The sequence below is a fragment of the Sebastes umbrosus genome, chromosome 19 (assembly GCF_015220745.1).
Source record: "Sebastes umbrosus isolate fSebUmb1 chromosome 19, fSebUmb1.pri, whole genome shotgun sequence".
Classification (NCBI taxonomy): domain Eukaryota; kingdom Metazoa; phylum Chordata; class Actinopteri; order Perciformes; family Sebastidae; genus Sebastes; species Sebastes umbrosus.
Window position 1 is genome coordinate 15,399,672 of NC_051287.1, and position 15,862 is coordinate 15,415,533.

Genomic DNA, 15,862 nt, shown 5'->3' on the forward strand with positions numbered 1-15,862 from the left:
TCGCACACAAGCACACAGGGTGCCATTAAGTGCTGTTTAGGATAGAAAGCCTTTTCTTGGCGTGTGTTTGAGTGAGTGTGTGTGTCTGTGTGTGTGTGTGTGTGTGTGTGCGTTTCGGCGCACAAAAGCTCAAACAAATGGATTCGATCCCTTGACGAAGTGCGTGTGTCTCTCAGCCCCCCCGTGCCCCTGTTGTGACATCATCTATGAATGTCATAATTGAGGGTCGGTAAATTGCCGCTTTTCCCCCGCTCAGCGTCGCCCCATGTGTCAATACCGAGGTTCAAGGTGACGGAGCGGATCAATACGCAGAGACAGGAGCCATCCGCTGGATTTACAGCCCAGTAACAAGAGAGCAACGAAAACGACGCCCGCTGTAGCCTTCAGCGAGCTGCTGGACGGGACCGCAGCGCTGCCGGCGAGCATTTGTCAAACACGCACACCAGTGATTCTCTGAGGAATTTTGTGTTCTTGCTGTTCTGGAGGGGGGTAATATTGGTTTGAGTTTTGCATCAGTCACAGCTGTTGGGTTGTGTTTTGGTCGAAGCTGTGGAAGAGTTTTCATTTGGATGAATAATATGCCTTCTTCACAGAAGATATCTTGACTTGTCATAGAGGGAACACTACGGGTAAACTAATAACATTAACAATGCTGCTGTGCCATTTAGATGTCCCAATGAGGCAAGCACAACTGGCAGGCCCTGAAAGACCTAAAGGAAAATACAGATGTTATTAATCACTATTAATTACAACTGTGCTTCAGTGATGGAAAGTATAAGTTAATTTACTTAAGTCATGGACTTGGACATGGATAAATTTATGGCAGCTTTTGTCCATGGCAACAATGCAACACCAGTATCACTCCACGGAACAAGTCCCTATTTCTGATAGTTTAGTCACACGAGGCATTGCTTCACTGCCGGCATGGAGAGGATGAATGATTACAGCAACAAATAACTACAACCAATGTTGTCTTGAGACAAAAGAAAAATCTGAGCCTATCCTTTAAGTAGTGAGTTTTTTTTTTGCACTGGCATATTACTACTTTTACTAAAGTAAATAATCTTAATACTTCTTCCACCAGTGATGTGCTTTTGTTACTGTGACATGCCTTAATGTCTGTCGGTAAAAAGGCATATTGTGGTAGAAGCACAGTCTCTGTTGACATGTTTCTTTTTTACCTTTTACACGCAACTTTTGAATTAATGTAGGGGTACAGGCATGGATGGATTTCAGAATGGGCCTACCAGGCACAGGCCAGGGGACCAAGAGGTAAAAGAACCCCAAAGCCAAAGCCTCTGTTATTAGCATATATATATCGAACCGGCAACGTTACGGATATGTGCGCGGTAACCACACAGCTACTAAGGCGCTCCTTGTACCTGATCTTTATTACTGAGTATCTTCCGATGTTTCCAAACTAATACAGCCTCACAATATATAGTTAAACTATAGTAAACCAACATTAAATTGAATAAAGCAATTTAAATACAGTATGTTTGACAGCATTTGCACCACCATTTCCTTTCATGACTTCATATAATATTTTGTATGGTGTGCTTTAGTATTTTGAATGATATCTGTGGACGTGTGCGTCAGTGTGGATCTGCTGAGGCAGGAAGCTTTGGGTGAGGTTTGTACAGCCTTTCGAAAAATACTGAAGTTCACCATCGGTTTAGTGACACATAACAGAAAAGAAAATAAGATGAAAGCAAGAATGAAAGCGTATTGTATGTGAACTTCAGATAACAAACAGAACTTAAACAAAAAGGCCTTTTTTTTTTGCATTTCTTTGGTCTTGTATACGGTGCTTGTGTGCATTTATGAATTCACATACGTGTTTGTGTGTGTACATTTATGAATTCATCACAGCAGCTACAGTGTGGATGCCACAATGATAGTAGGTGAGCTGTGAAGGTGACGATGCCTGCTGTGTGTGCGTGTGTGTGTGTGTGTGTGTGTGTTCCAGGTGATGGATTAGCTTCATTTCCAGTGTAAGCCGTCTGTTATGAGTGAGTGAGAGTGTGTATGCTTGAACCCGAGCGGCGGGAGGGAGTGTGTAAGTGATATGTGTGTCTGCTGTACCATGTGCGTGTGTGTTTCTGTCACATTGTGTCTATTTATATGTGTCTTTACCTGCATGTGTGTGTCTCTGTAAGTGTGTGTGTCTGTGTGTGACAGTGGCTGAGTGATGGCTCCAGTATTGCGTGTAGTATGGCGGACAGACGCTGGGTTTCTATCGCCGGGGGCAGCGGCGAGGTGTGTGTACAATCAAACGTGTGTTGACAGGCGCGATGGACATCACACAGTTATGATGACCTCAACCTGCTGCAGGTGACACCCCCCCCCCCCCCTCCCCCCCCACTACGAGCAAACACATACACACAAACTGAATTACTGTTAGTGATTCACTTACTTTTTTAACTTGTTGTAGAAAAAGGCATTTGAAGAAACATTAACAACAAAACTTGTAAAAACATATATTCTGTACGTATAACTATGGGAAGTACTTGTTTCTGATTGGCTGATGGATTCCCAATTACAATGTCTTCAATATATTTCTCCACAGACATGCTATAAAAGCAACAGGTTCAATTCTAAACAAGAAAAGTATTTTGATATTTTTGTAGTGGAGTTTTTAAAATTTATTTAGGGAGTGGCATTCAAAGATGAGATTAAAGGAGAATTCCAGTTTATTAAAACTAGGTTATTTTTGTAGTTTTGGCCATCATTTCTGTGCCCGATTCGGCTGTTATCAGCTCATTAAATGTGCGTTATCAGTCATTATAAGCCTCGTAAATGTGGGTCAGTACGGGCCTGCTGCGCCTACTAGGTTGTATACGTGAATGTGAAACTTGAAAAGCAACACAAAAAGAGCTTGTTTAGGTTTAGGCAACTAAACCACTTAGTTAAGTTCAGGGGAAAAGATCATGCTTTGGCTTAAAATAACTACATTAGAAAAAAGGAAAGTGAAACTTAACACTTGTGAACACAAAGACAACGACATGTTGTTGGTTTCACGCGGTAATTACTACGGTCCCTGGATGTCACATTAGGCTTCTTTTATTCATTCTTTCCAAGATCGCCCATGTGAATCGATGATAAAACATACTAGTAGGTGTAGGAGGCCCCTTCTGACCCACATCGATGAAGCTTATAACCACTGATAATGCACATTTAATGACCTGATAACGGTCTAACCGGTTGATTTCGAGAGGTTATGATAGCACTGCAAAGTCTGATGGGCAAAAGATCAAAAAAACTATCAGCCAGGTTGCAGTCAGGAGCAAATGAAATACAGTAAGAGCTTATTTCAGAAATGTAGTGAGAGACAAGAGTTAGAGTCCATAGCCATATTCCCACTCTGTTTAAATTCTAAAATGTGGCCTCAACGAGAGGTCATGAATCCAGACAGGCTGTTCTTATACACTGTTCATAGATATACCTACAGAAAGTAATGCACTGTAATTCATATATATCCCACAAAATCAATTCATAATCCGGAACCAGGAAGTATAAAATGTGGCGAACGTCGTGTAGGGAGGAGGTCGTGGTGGATGGGTGGGTCAAAAAATATTGGACTTTCGCCCAGGAGACCACCGTTCTTGTCCCGTGTGAAACCAGAGGTCAACGTTGATTTATTTGTCACGTAACTTACGTACTTAAGTAACGCCACTTCCGAAGTTATTTTTTAGCCAAACCACGATCTTTTCCGAAATCGAATTAAGTAGTTTTGTTGCCTAATCCTAACCAAGTCGATCTTTTCCTAAGCCTTACTAAGTAGTTTTGTTGCCTAAACCTAAGGAAGTTGTTTCCTGTGAAGACGAAGGTTTATTTTGAAAACACTGCATGCATGTAATGAGCGGAAAATGAAACATGTTGCTGAACATTCGTAGGAAAACGAATCATATATTGTAGATATATATATATATATACAGTATATATCAGATATCATACGAACCGTTGTATAAGAATATGTTGATCCTCATTAAAAAGTGAACTTTAAACAGTGCGTAAGTTCGACTACATGTCTGTTTGCATGTGTATGCGGAGATGTGCTCTAACTGTGTGCTTTGTGCGTGTTTGTCTGTTTTTAGTCCTCCTTTGAGCCCAAAACAAGGTAAACGTATAATAATAACATCTTCAGAATGTATCTCCCCATCTTTCTCCCTTGAGCAAAACAACACACACCACGCACGCCTCCTCCCCCCCAGCGGTGCGAGGAGCGCCCGGGTGTGAAATGTAAAAGGGAGAACGCTGTCGTTCAAACTGTCCCAAACACCAGTGTGCTCCCTCTGCCTCCCTCCCTCATGCTCTTGGTTTCCTCCAGCAGCTCTTCCTCATGTCTGATTCTTCCTCTCTTTCTCTGTCACCATCTTTCTTTCTCTCATCCCTCCCTCCCTCTCAGGTGGGCTGGCTGCTGCAGGTTGCAGGTGCGCGGGACCCCTCAGCCAATGAAAAATGAGTGCCGTCGCGCGCCGTGACTTTGATGAACCTCACCGTACGTCGGCCGATCACTCTTCTCCATTTGGCTTCCCCCGGAAAAACCGCCCCGTGACACACACACACTCACACACGTAGTGCGCACACACACACACACACACAAAAGTGGCAAACGCTCTGGACCAAATATTTGTCTTGTTGAAGGAAGAGGCTGCGCTCGGGTAAATACGCGGTCAAGAGGCCCTTTTTGTCTGTGTGTGCAGTGTGTGTGCGTGTGTGTGTGTGTGTAGTCACATAATACCCAAGATGTGGAGTGTTTCTAAGATTATTTTTAGACACAAGAGTGATTCAACTTTGAAGTTAGTGCACTGAAAAGTTGACTGAAGGTAAATAAAGTAAGGCTGTCAAAGTTAACGCATTACTAACACGATAACACAAATTCCTTTTAACACCACTAATTTCTTAGTTGTAGCAGGTTCAGTTTAAAAGCTAGAGTGAAGATACTGATATCATATGAAACTAGCAAATCTAAGGAATTCAGGAATTCAACCATGTCATACTAGCTTGTCATGAAGGAGGCTAAATAACACTGCAAACTTGCGCTAAATTGTGGCGAGGAAAAACTGGCATGGCCATTTTTCAAAGGGGTCCCTTGACCTCTGACCTTAAGATATGTGAATGAAAATGGCCTCAATGGGTAACAAACGAGTCTACCCTTCACAGACATGCCCACTTTATGATAATCACATGCAGTTTTGGGCAAGTCATTGTTAAGTCAGCACACTGACACACTGACAGCTGTTGTTGCCTGTTGGGCTTGAGTTTGCCATGTTATGATTTGAGCATTTGTTTTTATGCTAAATGCAGTACCTGTGAGGGTTTCTGGACAATATCTGTCATTGTTTTCAGTTGTTAATTGATTTACAGTAGTAAATATATACAGTACATCCATTAGTATTAGTATAAAGTAAGCATATTTGCCAACTCCCATGTTGATAAGAGTATTAAATACTTGACAAAGCTCAGATAAAAAACTGTATGATTAATTTGCGATTATTCGCAATTAAACATTTTAATCAATTGACAGCCCTATTATAAACATCATCCACATCACCACTCTGTAATTCCTTAAATGTCCATTCTCCATCCCTCTCTTTCTGTCTCTTTCACACACACACCACATTTTTCCCTCCCTGCAGGAAACATTTTTTGTGCAACACTTGTTGGGGAGATGACACGGGAAGACAAAACACTGTCCAGAGGTCACTGTGTGTGTGTGTGTGTGTGTGTGTGTGTGTGTGTGTGTGTGTGTGTGTGTGTGTGCGTGTGTGTGCGTGTGTGTGCGTGTGTGTGAAAGGCATTGTGTGTCGGGTATCTGCTATGTGAGCAGCTATAAGAGTCGGGGGCTAATCCCTCCCAGTTGGTCCCTAATCCTGTTCTAATCCCTTTAAAACTCTCCATCAGCCTCTCGGGACCTCAGCGTGGTTAAATCTTGTCAAGTCACACACCAGAAACACACACACACACACACACACACACACACACACACACACACACCCTGTACTGCGGTAAGTGTTAACAAGTCACCGTCATCCCTTGTAAGTGAAATGAGCTTCTCTCCACTTGTTAAATGAGATTATGTCCATGTTTTGCAGGTTGTCTCTGTGTATTCACTCACTCAAGCTCCTTCTCACTCACTTTTGTCTCTTTCTTTTACTGTCTACCTCCCAACATGACACAGAGACAAATGCAAAGCAGCAAATTATAGATTAGTAAATTTGATTTTTTTTTCTCCAAAGCAATTTAAAGGTGAACAAGGTGGTGTTTAGACAGTGTGTTTAGGTGTTTTTTGGACAGGGCAACTTGCCTTATAATGAAAGGGTGCTGATTCCTTAACATAATTGAATACAGCATTTACAGTATAATGACAGTCAATTACAATTATTTATGGTACTTAAAGTACTTGCATAGAAATTATTTTCACTTGTGTTCACAGTAACTTGAATGAATCTTACAGAGAATTAACAAAACACTAGGATCTCTCCTGAAAATTGTCTCTACTCTCTTATAGGCCTTCACATTATTTTTTGTTCCAAAAGCATGTGGACAGGGGCAGAAGAAAGTATTTACATGTGACTGACTCTTAACCAATAGCAGTGTTGGATGACAGTCGCTGACATGAAGTGCATATTTTGGTAGTTTTGCACAATCCTGTTTTTTCCCTCTGTGCTTTATTATAGTATAAGGCAAAAATCTACTTTAATGTAAGTTTGAACCTAATTAAAGCAAACTTTGATGTTTGTTTTTTTCTAGGTGTGACATGATAAACGGTTTGTGGAGAATTGTGTAATCAGGAATCTGGTGTGTTTTTCTTGATCTATAAAAATAAAGGATGATTGTTGATGCTATTGTTGAATACAGCTTTTGACCAGAATTATGTTTAAAGTGTCGGGTATACAATTTTAACAACCAATCAGAAACAGTTATAGTCTTACGGCCCTGGCTTTAATTTTCCAGTAAAACACACCAAACCATATTGGCTCTTTTTTTTGTACAATTTTATGTCAAAAGGTCTTTAAAATGCAAAAAAAAAAAAAAGAAGTACCCACTTTCATTATACAAACATACACACACACACTCCCTATAATCCTCTTGCCCCCCCCCCCCTCTCCTCCACTTCCCAAACAGACAAACGCATTACACAAATGAAAAACAAGTGAGAGGCTGGAGGAGAGGCAGGGAGGGGGGAGGAGTGGGAGGATGAGGAGGGGACTGAGATTTTTATTTAAGTGTTCTTGTAAGCCATCTAAGATATTAATGTTGCAAAGCTACTTATCAATATTTGAGAAGATAAAAGGAGTGTGAGGGCGGAGGTGGAGTGTTGTGCGTAGGGAGGGCAAACCAGGAGGGACCTGCACTCTCGAGGTGTGTGTGTTTGATAGTGTGTGTGTGTGTGTGTTTGCCAGAACCACAGAACAACAATCAGAGACGTAGATGAGGTCTCTCTGACAGTTAGAGAAGAGGAATTTCTCGGTCTCTGTCCCACTAAAAGCTTTAACACGCCCGCAAACGTGCATACACACACACACACACACACAAACGCACACAGAAAGTGAGCGCTGTTAAGTGATGGTCAGGATGGTAAATACAACTGCTAATGCCCCGTAACCACAACATACTGATTTTATGTTGTGGTTAAAATGTACTGATTAATGTTTATGTTCATGCCTGTTTTAAGGCATTTATGTATGTACACATGTATGTAAGTGTAAATGCATGTGTGCACAGGGAACGGTATGTTTTATGTATACAGTCTGACTGCACTTGTTTGTATTCACATATGTCTTTGTATAAGTATTTTTAGCGATGATTTATTGATGTCTGCATACCTTTATTCAATTTTAGTCCAGTTTAAATGTATTAATATAGTTAAAATAATGTGTTTGTCCCAGGGCCACTGTGGCAGGCATGTATTTTCTTTTTTTGTCTGCCACTCAGAAATTTTATCTGCCGCTTTTGTCTACAATTCATTCAATGTTTGATATATTTTAAACAAAAATTATCATTATAATATAATATTATGCTTGGTAAATGACAGTGTCCGACTTACACCGTAGCTTCTAGGGGAGCCCAATTTTACGGGGGTAGGTGGGTATTGGACACGGTACTGTACTGTACTTTGTTATTGTCATCTATGGTTATTTGCATAAAAACACACATTTAAATGATTAGGAAATGAATGATTGTAATTTTATGTAAATTATTGCCTTGATTAAATAAATAGTTGCATTAGTAGTTTTAATGATGTATTAACAGCTTCTTAGAGCTAGTGTTAGGAAGCTAAACAGGTTAACATAATTCACTCTCTAATATCTATTTTATGTTGCTGTGAAAACATCTCCTTCAAACAACTGTATTTATTGAAGTTTGTCATCAAATACTACATTTTACAAGATGAACACATCATGATAACGTTATAATTTTACCTTCGCCCAGTATTAATTTTTCGCTCATTTTTACTGAATAGAGCCTGAATGTATCATAATGTAAATAAATGGAACCTCCGTTAGTAGCTCCATTATTTAACTAAGCAGGACTGTGCTGCCCACCGGCTGCTAACAGCTAACGTTAACTAGATGTTGATTTCAACACAGATTTTGTTGTTCACAATGTAGCATTATCAGGGAAAAAATAGGATGCTCCACCTCAGGTTTATCAGTGCCACTCTGTTGAGCGTTTTTTTTTTCTCCACCATTGCTCTGTTCCCAAACAAACAGCGTGTGCATGGCTTTATATAGCTTATTTTATCAAATGATATTTGAGATGTCTTGTGCATAATTTTACACACATTTCCCCCAAAATTCAGCTGAACATATTTGGCCTCTTTAGAAACTTTAGGGTTTCCAGTAGAATATCAGTGGACATATTAGTAGAATATGAACAGTATTTGGCTGCACAGCATGAGTTTGTAATGACTGACCCAACAGCAGGTCAGTGGGGTTTAAGAAGTTAAATAACTTTTTGTTGGTGTTTTTTTGGAAACCATTTAACAAAGTGGAGATGTCTTTAAATAAAGACACCTTCCTACCTGTGCACCACTCTGCTGCGTTCCCCCCCATCCTGCCGTCTCTCCGTCCGTCCAATCATTCATCTTCTCTGCGCTTCGGTCCCTCCCTAAACATTAGAAATCATCAGGGAGGGTGACGAGAGGTCTGCTCACAGGAAGAGACTAAAGTACTGCAACCTCTCTGGAGAGAGAGAGAGAGAGAGAGAGAGAGAGAGAGAGAGAGAGAGAGAGTTACACAACACAACAAAAATCCTTTTCAATTCTCCTCTCATCAAATAAAAAAATAAACCAACAAAAAGCTCCTTTGTCTAAGAAACTTGAAATACGGCATTTAGCATGTGAGTGTGTAGCCTCTGTGTGTTAGTATACAGGAGACAAAGACATTAGAGAGTGAGCAGCATGAGCAGCACTCCGCAGGTGTTTGCCACCTCTGTAGCTCGAATACATTAAAGCTATACACACACACACACACACACACACACACACACACGCACACACACACACACACACACACTGACCTCTGGACAGTGTTCTGTCTTCCTGTGTCTTTCCGTGTCATCTCTAGTGTTACACATCCAAAACACTTTCTGAACACAAACCACTAAATGATGGCTGCAGGGTGGAAGAGGTGTCTGTGTCTGTGTGTGTGTGTGTGTGTGTATGTGTGTGTGTGTGTGTGTGTGTTCTGAGGAAAAGAGAGACGGACAGAAAGCAGAAAAAGAAGGAGAAATATTCTGTGTGTGTATGTGTGTGTGTGTATGTGTGCATGATGACCCTAGGCAGGGCTAGATGGATGGGTGTTCTGACCTCCCTGCAGGGGTGCAGGCACGCTTATTTACACAAAGCACCCTTAGGTGTGTAGGTGTATGTGTGTGTGTGTGATATAAGCCTCCAAACTTAGTCTGAGAGAGAGCACCACCAATAAATACAAAAATATCAAAGATGTCTTTTTTAAAATCATCACAAAAAGGTGGAAAAAAAACACTCAAAACCTCCCCAAAGGCTCGATGTCTGATGGGATTTCGTAAAGCTTTAGACAAAGACGACAGCTCATTTATCTCATATTAATGCTGGAGATAGATGGGAATAATCATGTACCCACATACAGATACAACTGAACCGATAACTCTGGCGGTATTAGTGCCTTGCTCAACACAGGGCTGCGTATACACTATTATGGCCAAAAGATGTGGACTTTCGGTCTGGATTTTCATCGTTTCCATTTGGTGAGGCCGTCTCCTGTTTCAACATGAAAATACTAAGCCCCCCCAGGAAGAACGCCAGGCTTTGAAGCATATTTTACATAGTGGCCAAACGGTGGGATTACAAATTCTGGGACCGTCACGTCATGCCTTTGGGCCTAAAAAAACTTTTTTTCCCATAGACTTACATTGGGAAAGACACATCTGTAACTCGGCGGATAATTTTTTTGTTTTGAGGTAAATCAACTTCCCAACACTTGAATAGTCTTAAAAGTCGTAAAACTCACTAATAGCCGAATCCAGAGTTATTTCCCTTCCTCCGTTCATGTGAGTGAGCTTCAGGCCGAGGCTGAAGCGAGGGCTGTGAGGCGGAGTTAAAGGAAACGCTACTGCGTCTGCTCTATGAGCCCAATGGATGCATAAGATCCAGGTAATAATTCTATACTCGGGAGTCAAGCTTTTTTTGCTTCATGCGCCACTGAGCAACTCTCATAGGAAGGAACGGGACCCCCGCCTCCGACGCTGTATCCAGTTCTCTTTATACATCCATGGACAATAACCCCGTGCACACTAAAGTGATGAATTTGCTGTCAAAGAACGTGAGTGGCCTGCACAGAGCCCTGACCTCACTTTTGGCCATGTAGATACTTTAGCTCAAACTAAAATCCGGGGTTACTTCACGAATATCTGAGACCTGTGACGCTACGTGCGTCAACCCCATATGGAACCTATGGGTAATACACTGTGAAATCCTCAGCATCATCTGCATGTTACAACTGAATATACATACAGTACAAAACACACAAAGATAATCAGTGAAGCTACAACATGTGCTGGAAAACTCAACAGCATTGCCTGACAAACACAAACACACACACATACATACACTGCAATGTTTCTGTAATAATCTCTCTGGCCTCCTGTGTTCCCTTTGGAGTTTGCTTTTCCGTGTTAAATATTCATCTCTGCCGATGGTTTGAAACAAACGAGGGTGTTGTTGATATCATTATTACAGCATTATTCATTTAATGTTTATCATATTTTTAGCATGTTTGTTGCTCACAGTGGTAAGGTAGGAACCATATAGGCGTGTTTTTAAATGAGTAAATAATTTCATGCAACGAATAAAAACACTGTTATTACTCTCTAGTGAGTCTCAGTGTGCTCCTGTTTTCTTTTTTTTTTTTTTTACGTAATCAAGACTTACATTTACTTCTGATGAGTACTCGAAATGTAGTTAATCAGCTGTTTCCAGCTGTGTAAATAAATCTGAATCCCGTGTCGTTCACAATCCAACAGCCGCTCTTCTCCGGCTTTAATGTATGCTTGAATAACAACCCTGTCTGTTTTTATACTGTATGTGAGAGAAATATGTTCTGCATCCAGAGAATCACATTGATTTGCTTCATAAAAAAAAGGTGAATAAATTGCGCATGTATTTTATGGAAACAGAAAAATCCATGCCGCCGTTTACAATGCTTGCTGTTCCTGTAAATCAGATGGTGATCAATGTGCGTATCGACTCATCCATCGCCAGGGTGTGGATATATATGTTGCGTATGGGTGTGTGAATGTATGTAAAAGCGGTTGTGTGTTTGGGGACATTGTGCATGAGCAATTTGGTAGTTTCCACGTTTACATTCTGTTTGTACAGCAACTTTTCTTTGCAACTTTTCATCATGTGTGCATTGTGACGCTGCAGGTGTTCATGTCTCCATGTGTGTGTTATTGAATGTGTGCAAACAGGCATGTGATCGTGTGTTCATGTGTATATTTGTGTGTGTGTGTGTGTGTGTGTGTTTTCAGCCCTCCAGCAGGGTCATTTCTGTATTGACAACCTGCTTGTCCCTGTCATACAGAGAACATGAGTAGAAAGGCCATTCTCATTTAGCCTGATAAAGCGCCCGTAGCATCATAACGACCCCTAGCCATTTATAAATCATACTTTAACATGAGGGAGACGGACCTCTAACCGCTGACTGATTGCAGAATTGATCAAAATGACTCATTCATGAATCGGACTATAGCGTTTTCTTTGCAGCGCGCTGAGCGCAATCTCAGAGTTTTAAAAGGTATAGATGTTCTGGCGGGAAATAATGCGGTGGTTATTGTGCGATAAATATTGTTATATTTTGGGCTGCTTCATCTTATTGTGACTTTATCCAAGTATAGATATTATTTTAGTACATTTAGTTCACTCTTTTTTCTTTCCTTCCTTTCTTTCTCCAAGTTTGTCTCTCAATCTCTCTTTTTTTTCTAACCACCTCCCCCATCATATTAATCTGCATAGGAACAATCAGCAGCTCATGTTTACTGATTCGCCCAATCAGGTATCAGTTCTCCCTTGAGGTTCAATGTCCCCATTGACAACCTGTGTGTGTGTGTGTGTGTGTGTGTGTGTGTGTGTGTGTGTGTGTGTGTGTGCTGTGGACAAAGGAGGAAAATCCCTGCGAGAGTCTAGCAGAACGAGTTGATCGATCCTCAGCAATTACCAGCCAATCGAAATGTGATTTATTTCCCAAGGAATCATTTCAATATCAAGAGAGCCGGCGAGCGGATGGGAGGGAGTGTGTGTGTGTGTGTGTGTGTGTGTGTGTGTGTGTGGAGGGAGATCCTTGTCAATAAACTACCACTTACTCCTCTATTCTTCTTCCTGTATCTCTCCGTCTATCCCTCTCTCAACCCATCCATCTCTACACTTTCTTCCTCTGTTTTGCCTCTCGCATTCCCTCGCTATATCTTTTCCTCTCCACCCATAACTCCTTGTCTCCATTGCCAACTTTGTCTATATCCTCCCCCCCTCACCATTCTCACCATGTCCACCTTTCCATCCCTGCGCATGTCTCCCCCAATCTTACCTTCCTGTCCCCTTATATTCCTCCCTTTTTACTGCATCCCCCCTTCCTTCCTTCCTCTCCCTCCCTGACTGCTCCCCTGTGAGGCTATCATTCTGAGGCCTTGTCAATACGACCAGTCAACCAGACAAAAAGACCAACTGACCAATTGAGGTATTTTGACTCTTAATCCCCCTTCCTCACCCCCTCCTCCTTTTTCCACCACCGTCTCCTCCCCTCCTCTCTCCTCATCCCGTTTTTTTTGCACTTAATTAAGTCGCCAAGTGGCTGTCAGGAATAATTTTTTTGCTGCGGCGCGGGGGCCGAGGGCCGTGGTGGACTTGACATTTGATAATATTGCGTCTCCACGTTGATTGAAATTGATTTTAGGGGGGGGCGGGGGGGGCCTCCTGCTCGCCGCCGCCGTGATCGTTTGACAACTCTCAGCCAATCAGCCCCAAGGACAGCCCATGGACCCCCCCGATCTTTGGCGTGGCAACTCATATTCCTATACGAGTGATGGCTGGGCGCCTTGCTTGTGTGTGTTAGAGATGTGTGTCGGGGTGCCAAGGGTCGGACATGGAATACCGTCGCGGGGTCATGGAACTGGCAGTCACATTTCCCATAAATCAGTTGAAACAGAGGGAAATGTGAGTGTGTACACAAGACTGCCTGTGTGTGTTTGCAAGGTGTACAAGTAGCAGACACACACATTTTGTTTTGTGTCTTTACTCAGCAACCTCTGCCCCCTTCAGCTACGTTTTTCCCTCACCAGCTAATAGAGGGTATAATGTTAGATGCAAATGACTGTTTTAATTGTTGCCTTATTAGCGGGGAGTGGGGGTATTAACTAAAGAACATCATGATGAAATGCCACTCAAAAGCAAGCTGCAGTCGGAATCAATCAGGGTAATTAATTACAAACACGAACGCCACCATCAGTGTTTCCATAATGTTTACAATCAGCCTCTCAATGCTCTCACTTCACTTCCCTCTCCGACTGCACGCCGAGACCTCAGCGAGGCCGCGCTTCGCCGTACGGGTCCCCAGCATGTTTACTGCTATCTCTTTACGAGCTGTTGTCCCAGGGCAAAATTTAATTGTTATTTTTTTGTTGTTTTTAAAAGATAAAGTATTTCGGAGCATCCCGCCTAAGGAGCATAGACTGGCAAAGATTTAATTAGTTTTGACCAATTTTATTCTCAGTTTATAGGATATATTCTTTGGTTTTCAATTATAATTATATCTGGCGGAGTGTCTTTTTTTATTGTTTATCTTACTGAAACTTGTTATTTTAACATGCGTTGTAACTTTAATGAAAAAATGTGATTGTATTCTGTAATGTATTAATGTGATTGTTTATTGAACCGAAAACTTTGAAAAAGAACATATTTATTACTAGGGCTGGGACGATACGCCTATCTCTCGATTTATACTGTCACGACACTTGGGTGTCGATTCGATATGTATTGTGATTTGTAAGTACTGTGATTCAATATTGACTGTTTTGACACTAGACCATGGGAAAAAGTTGAATCATATTGTTTTACTTTTTTACTTTTACGTTGGAAAATCCCTAAATTGATTCAGTAAACATGTTTGATTTTCAGCATGTATGTAGTCAGAGATGTCCTGAAGTCAAATACATCAGTCATTGGAATTATATATTTATTTTTTGTATGATATCAAAATCATTTCCTTCACAAATTAGTGATATTTTCTTTTTTATTTATAAGGAACATACTTCTCGTGGATATAATCCAATCAATCTTATTTCCATATATGTATTTGTCTATACAGTTCCCTTTGTTAACACCTTATTTTGAAAAACAGACATAGTCACACGTGTTTACTTCCGCTAACTTCACCAAGTCCGTTGCTAGCTCTCCCGTCAGCTCCGTTCTCTTTATACATCCATGGTCTGCTCCATCAGGGCCGTTTGAATGCATTTAACATAAATGTCGGTATATGGGTGCTCTACAGTTGTAGCGTCGGCTGATTTGACCTCGAAGATGGGAGTGACGGCTGGCTTGACAGCACGTTACTTCAATACGATAATGTTTCCTGTCCATGACGGAGTTAGCATGCAGCTTTAGCCATGAAGTCTAGCTCTGCTTTTCCTGCAATGTGTGAAACACAAAGTGTTTCCATACTTTACTGTATGTGTAGTGTTTACCACTTTGGATTTAACATGTGAGGGTGCAGGTCGTATCCAAGAGGACACTCCGCTGTGTGTTTTCTACTCGCCGTAGTGTCCCCATTTGGTCTTGGTTTTTTAAACGGATATGACGTCACGTTACGCAGACTACAACTATAAAAGCAGTAATTTCCTTCTCAAATGAAGCAGTTATATCAATTCTGGCATTAAAACATTGATTTCAAAATCATAAATTTAACTTAAAATGTTTTAACTAGTGTGATTTAGTTTATGAAGGTTCTTGATCATTCAAGCAGCATGTTATCTACAGTAGGCACACAAAGTCAAAGGCATCTATGTCAATTGGATCCAGTTGCCTTTGAACTAGTACGTTTACATCTACCTGATTTACTATATGTCATACCTGATGTACAGATGGACCTGAATAAATAAGTGGAGAAACATGACAAATGCAGATGCTTCCCTACAGGACACAAGGGGTCATTGAATGGTTTGATGAGAATGAAAATGATTTCCTCTACAGAAATATCCACAAACTGTCAGAAAGTAACATTTTGAATGAATGACTATTGTTTTTCTACACCCACCTCTAAACATTGCAGATGTATTTGTGAAGTCCCCGGCATACCCATTCAGTCTTTTTGCATTCTCATTTGCC

The 15,862-nt window shown here is 41.2% G+C and overlaps 1 protein-coding gene across 3 annotated transcripts in view; it reads right to left on the minus strand.

Annotated features, from left to right (window-relative positions):
- The window catches only part of skor2 (SKI family transcriptional corepressor 2), a 121,110-nt gene that overhangs the window by 47,742 nt on the left and 57,506 nt on the right, over positions 1 to 15,862 (minus strand). For 2 of the 3 annotated variants that reach the window (XM_037753755.1, XM_037753754.1), the window contains exon 2: positions 9,032 to 9,191. In XM_037753755.1, the coding sequence (XP_037609683.1) occupies positions 9,032 to 9,090 (59 nt within the window). In that variant the 5' untranslated portion in view covers positions 9,091 to 9,191. Of the gene's footprint in view, positions 1 to 9,031; positions 9,192 to 15,862 lie in introns of those variants that run through there. The other variant, XM_037753756.1, reaches the window with a different exon arrangement.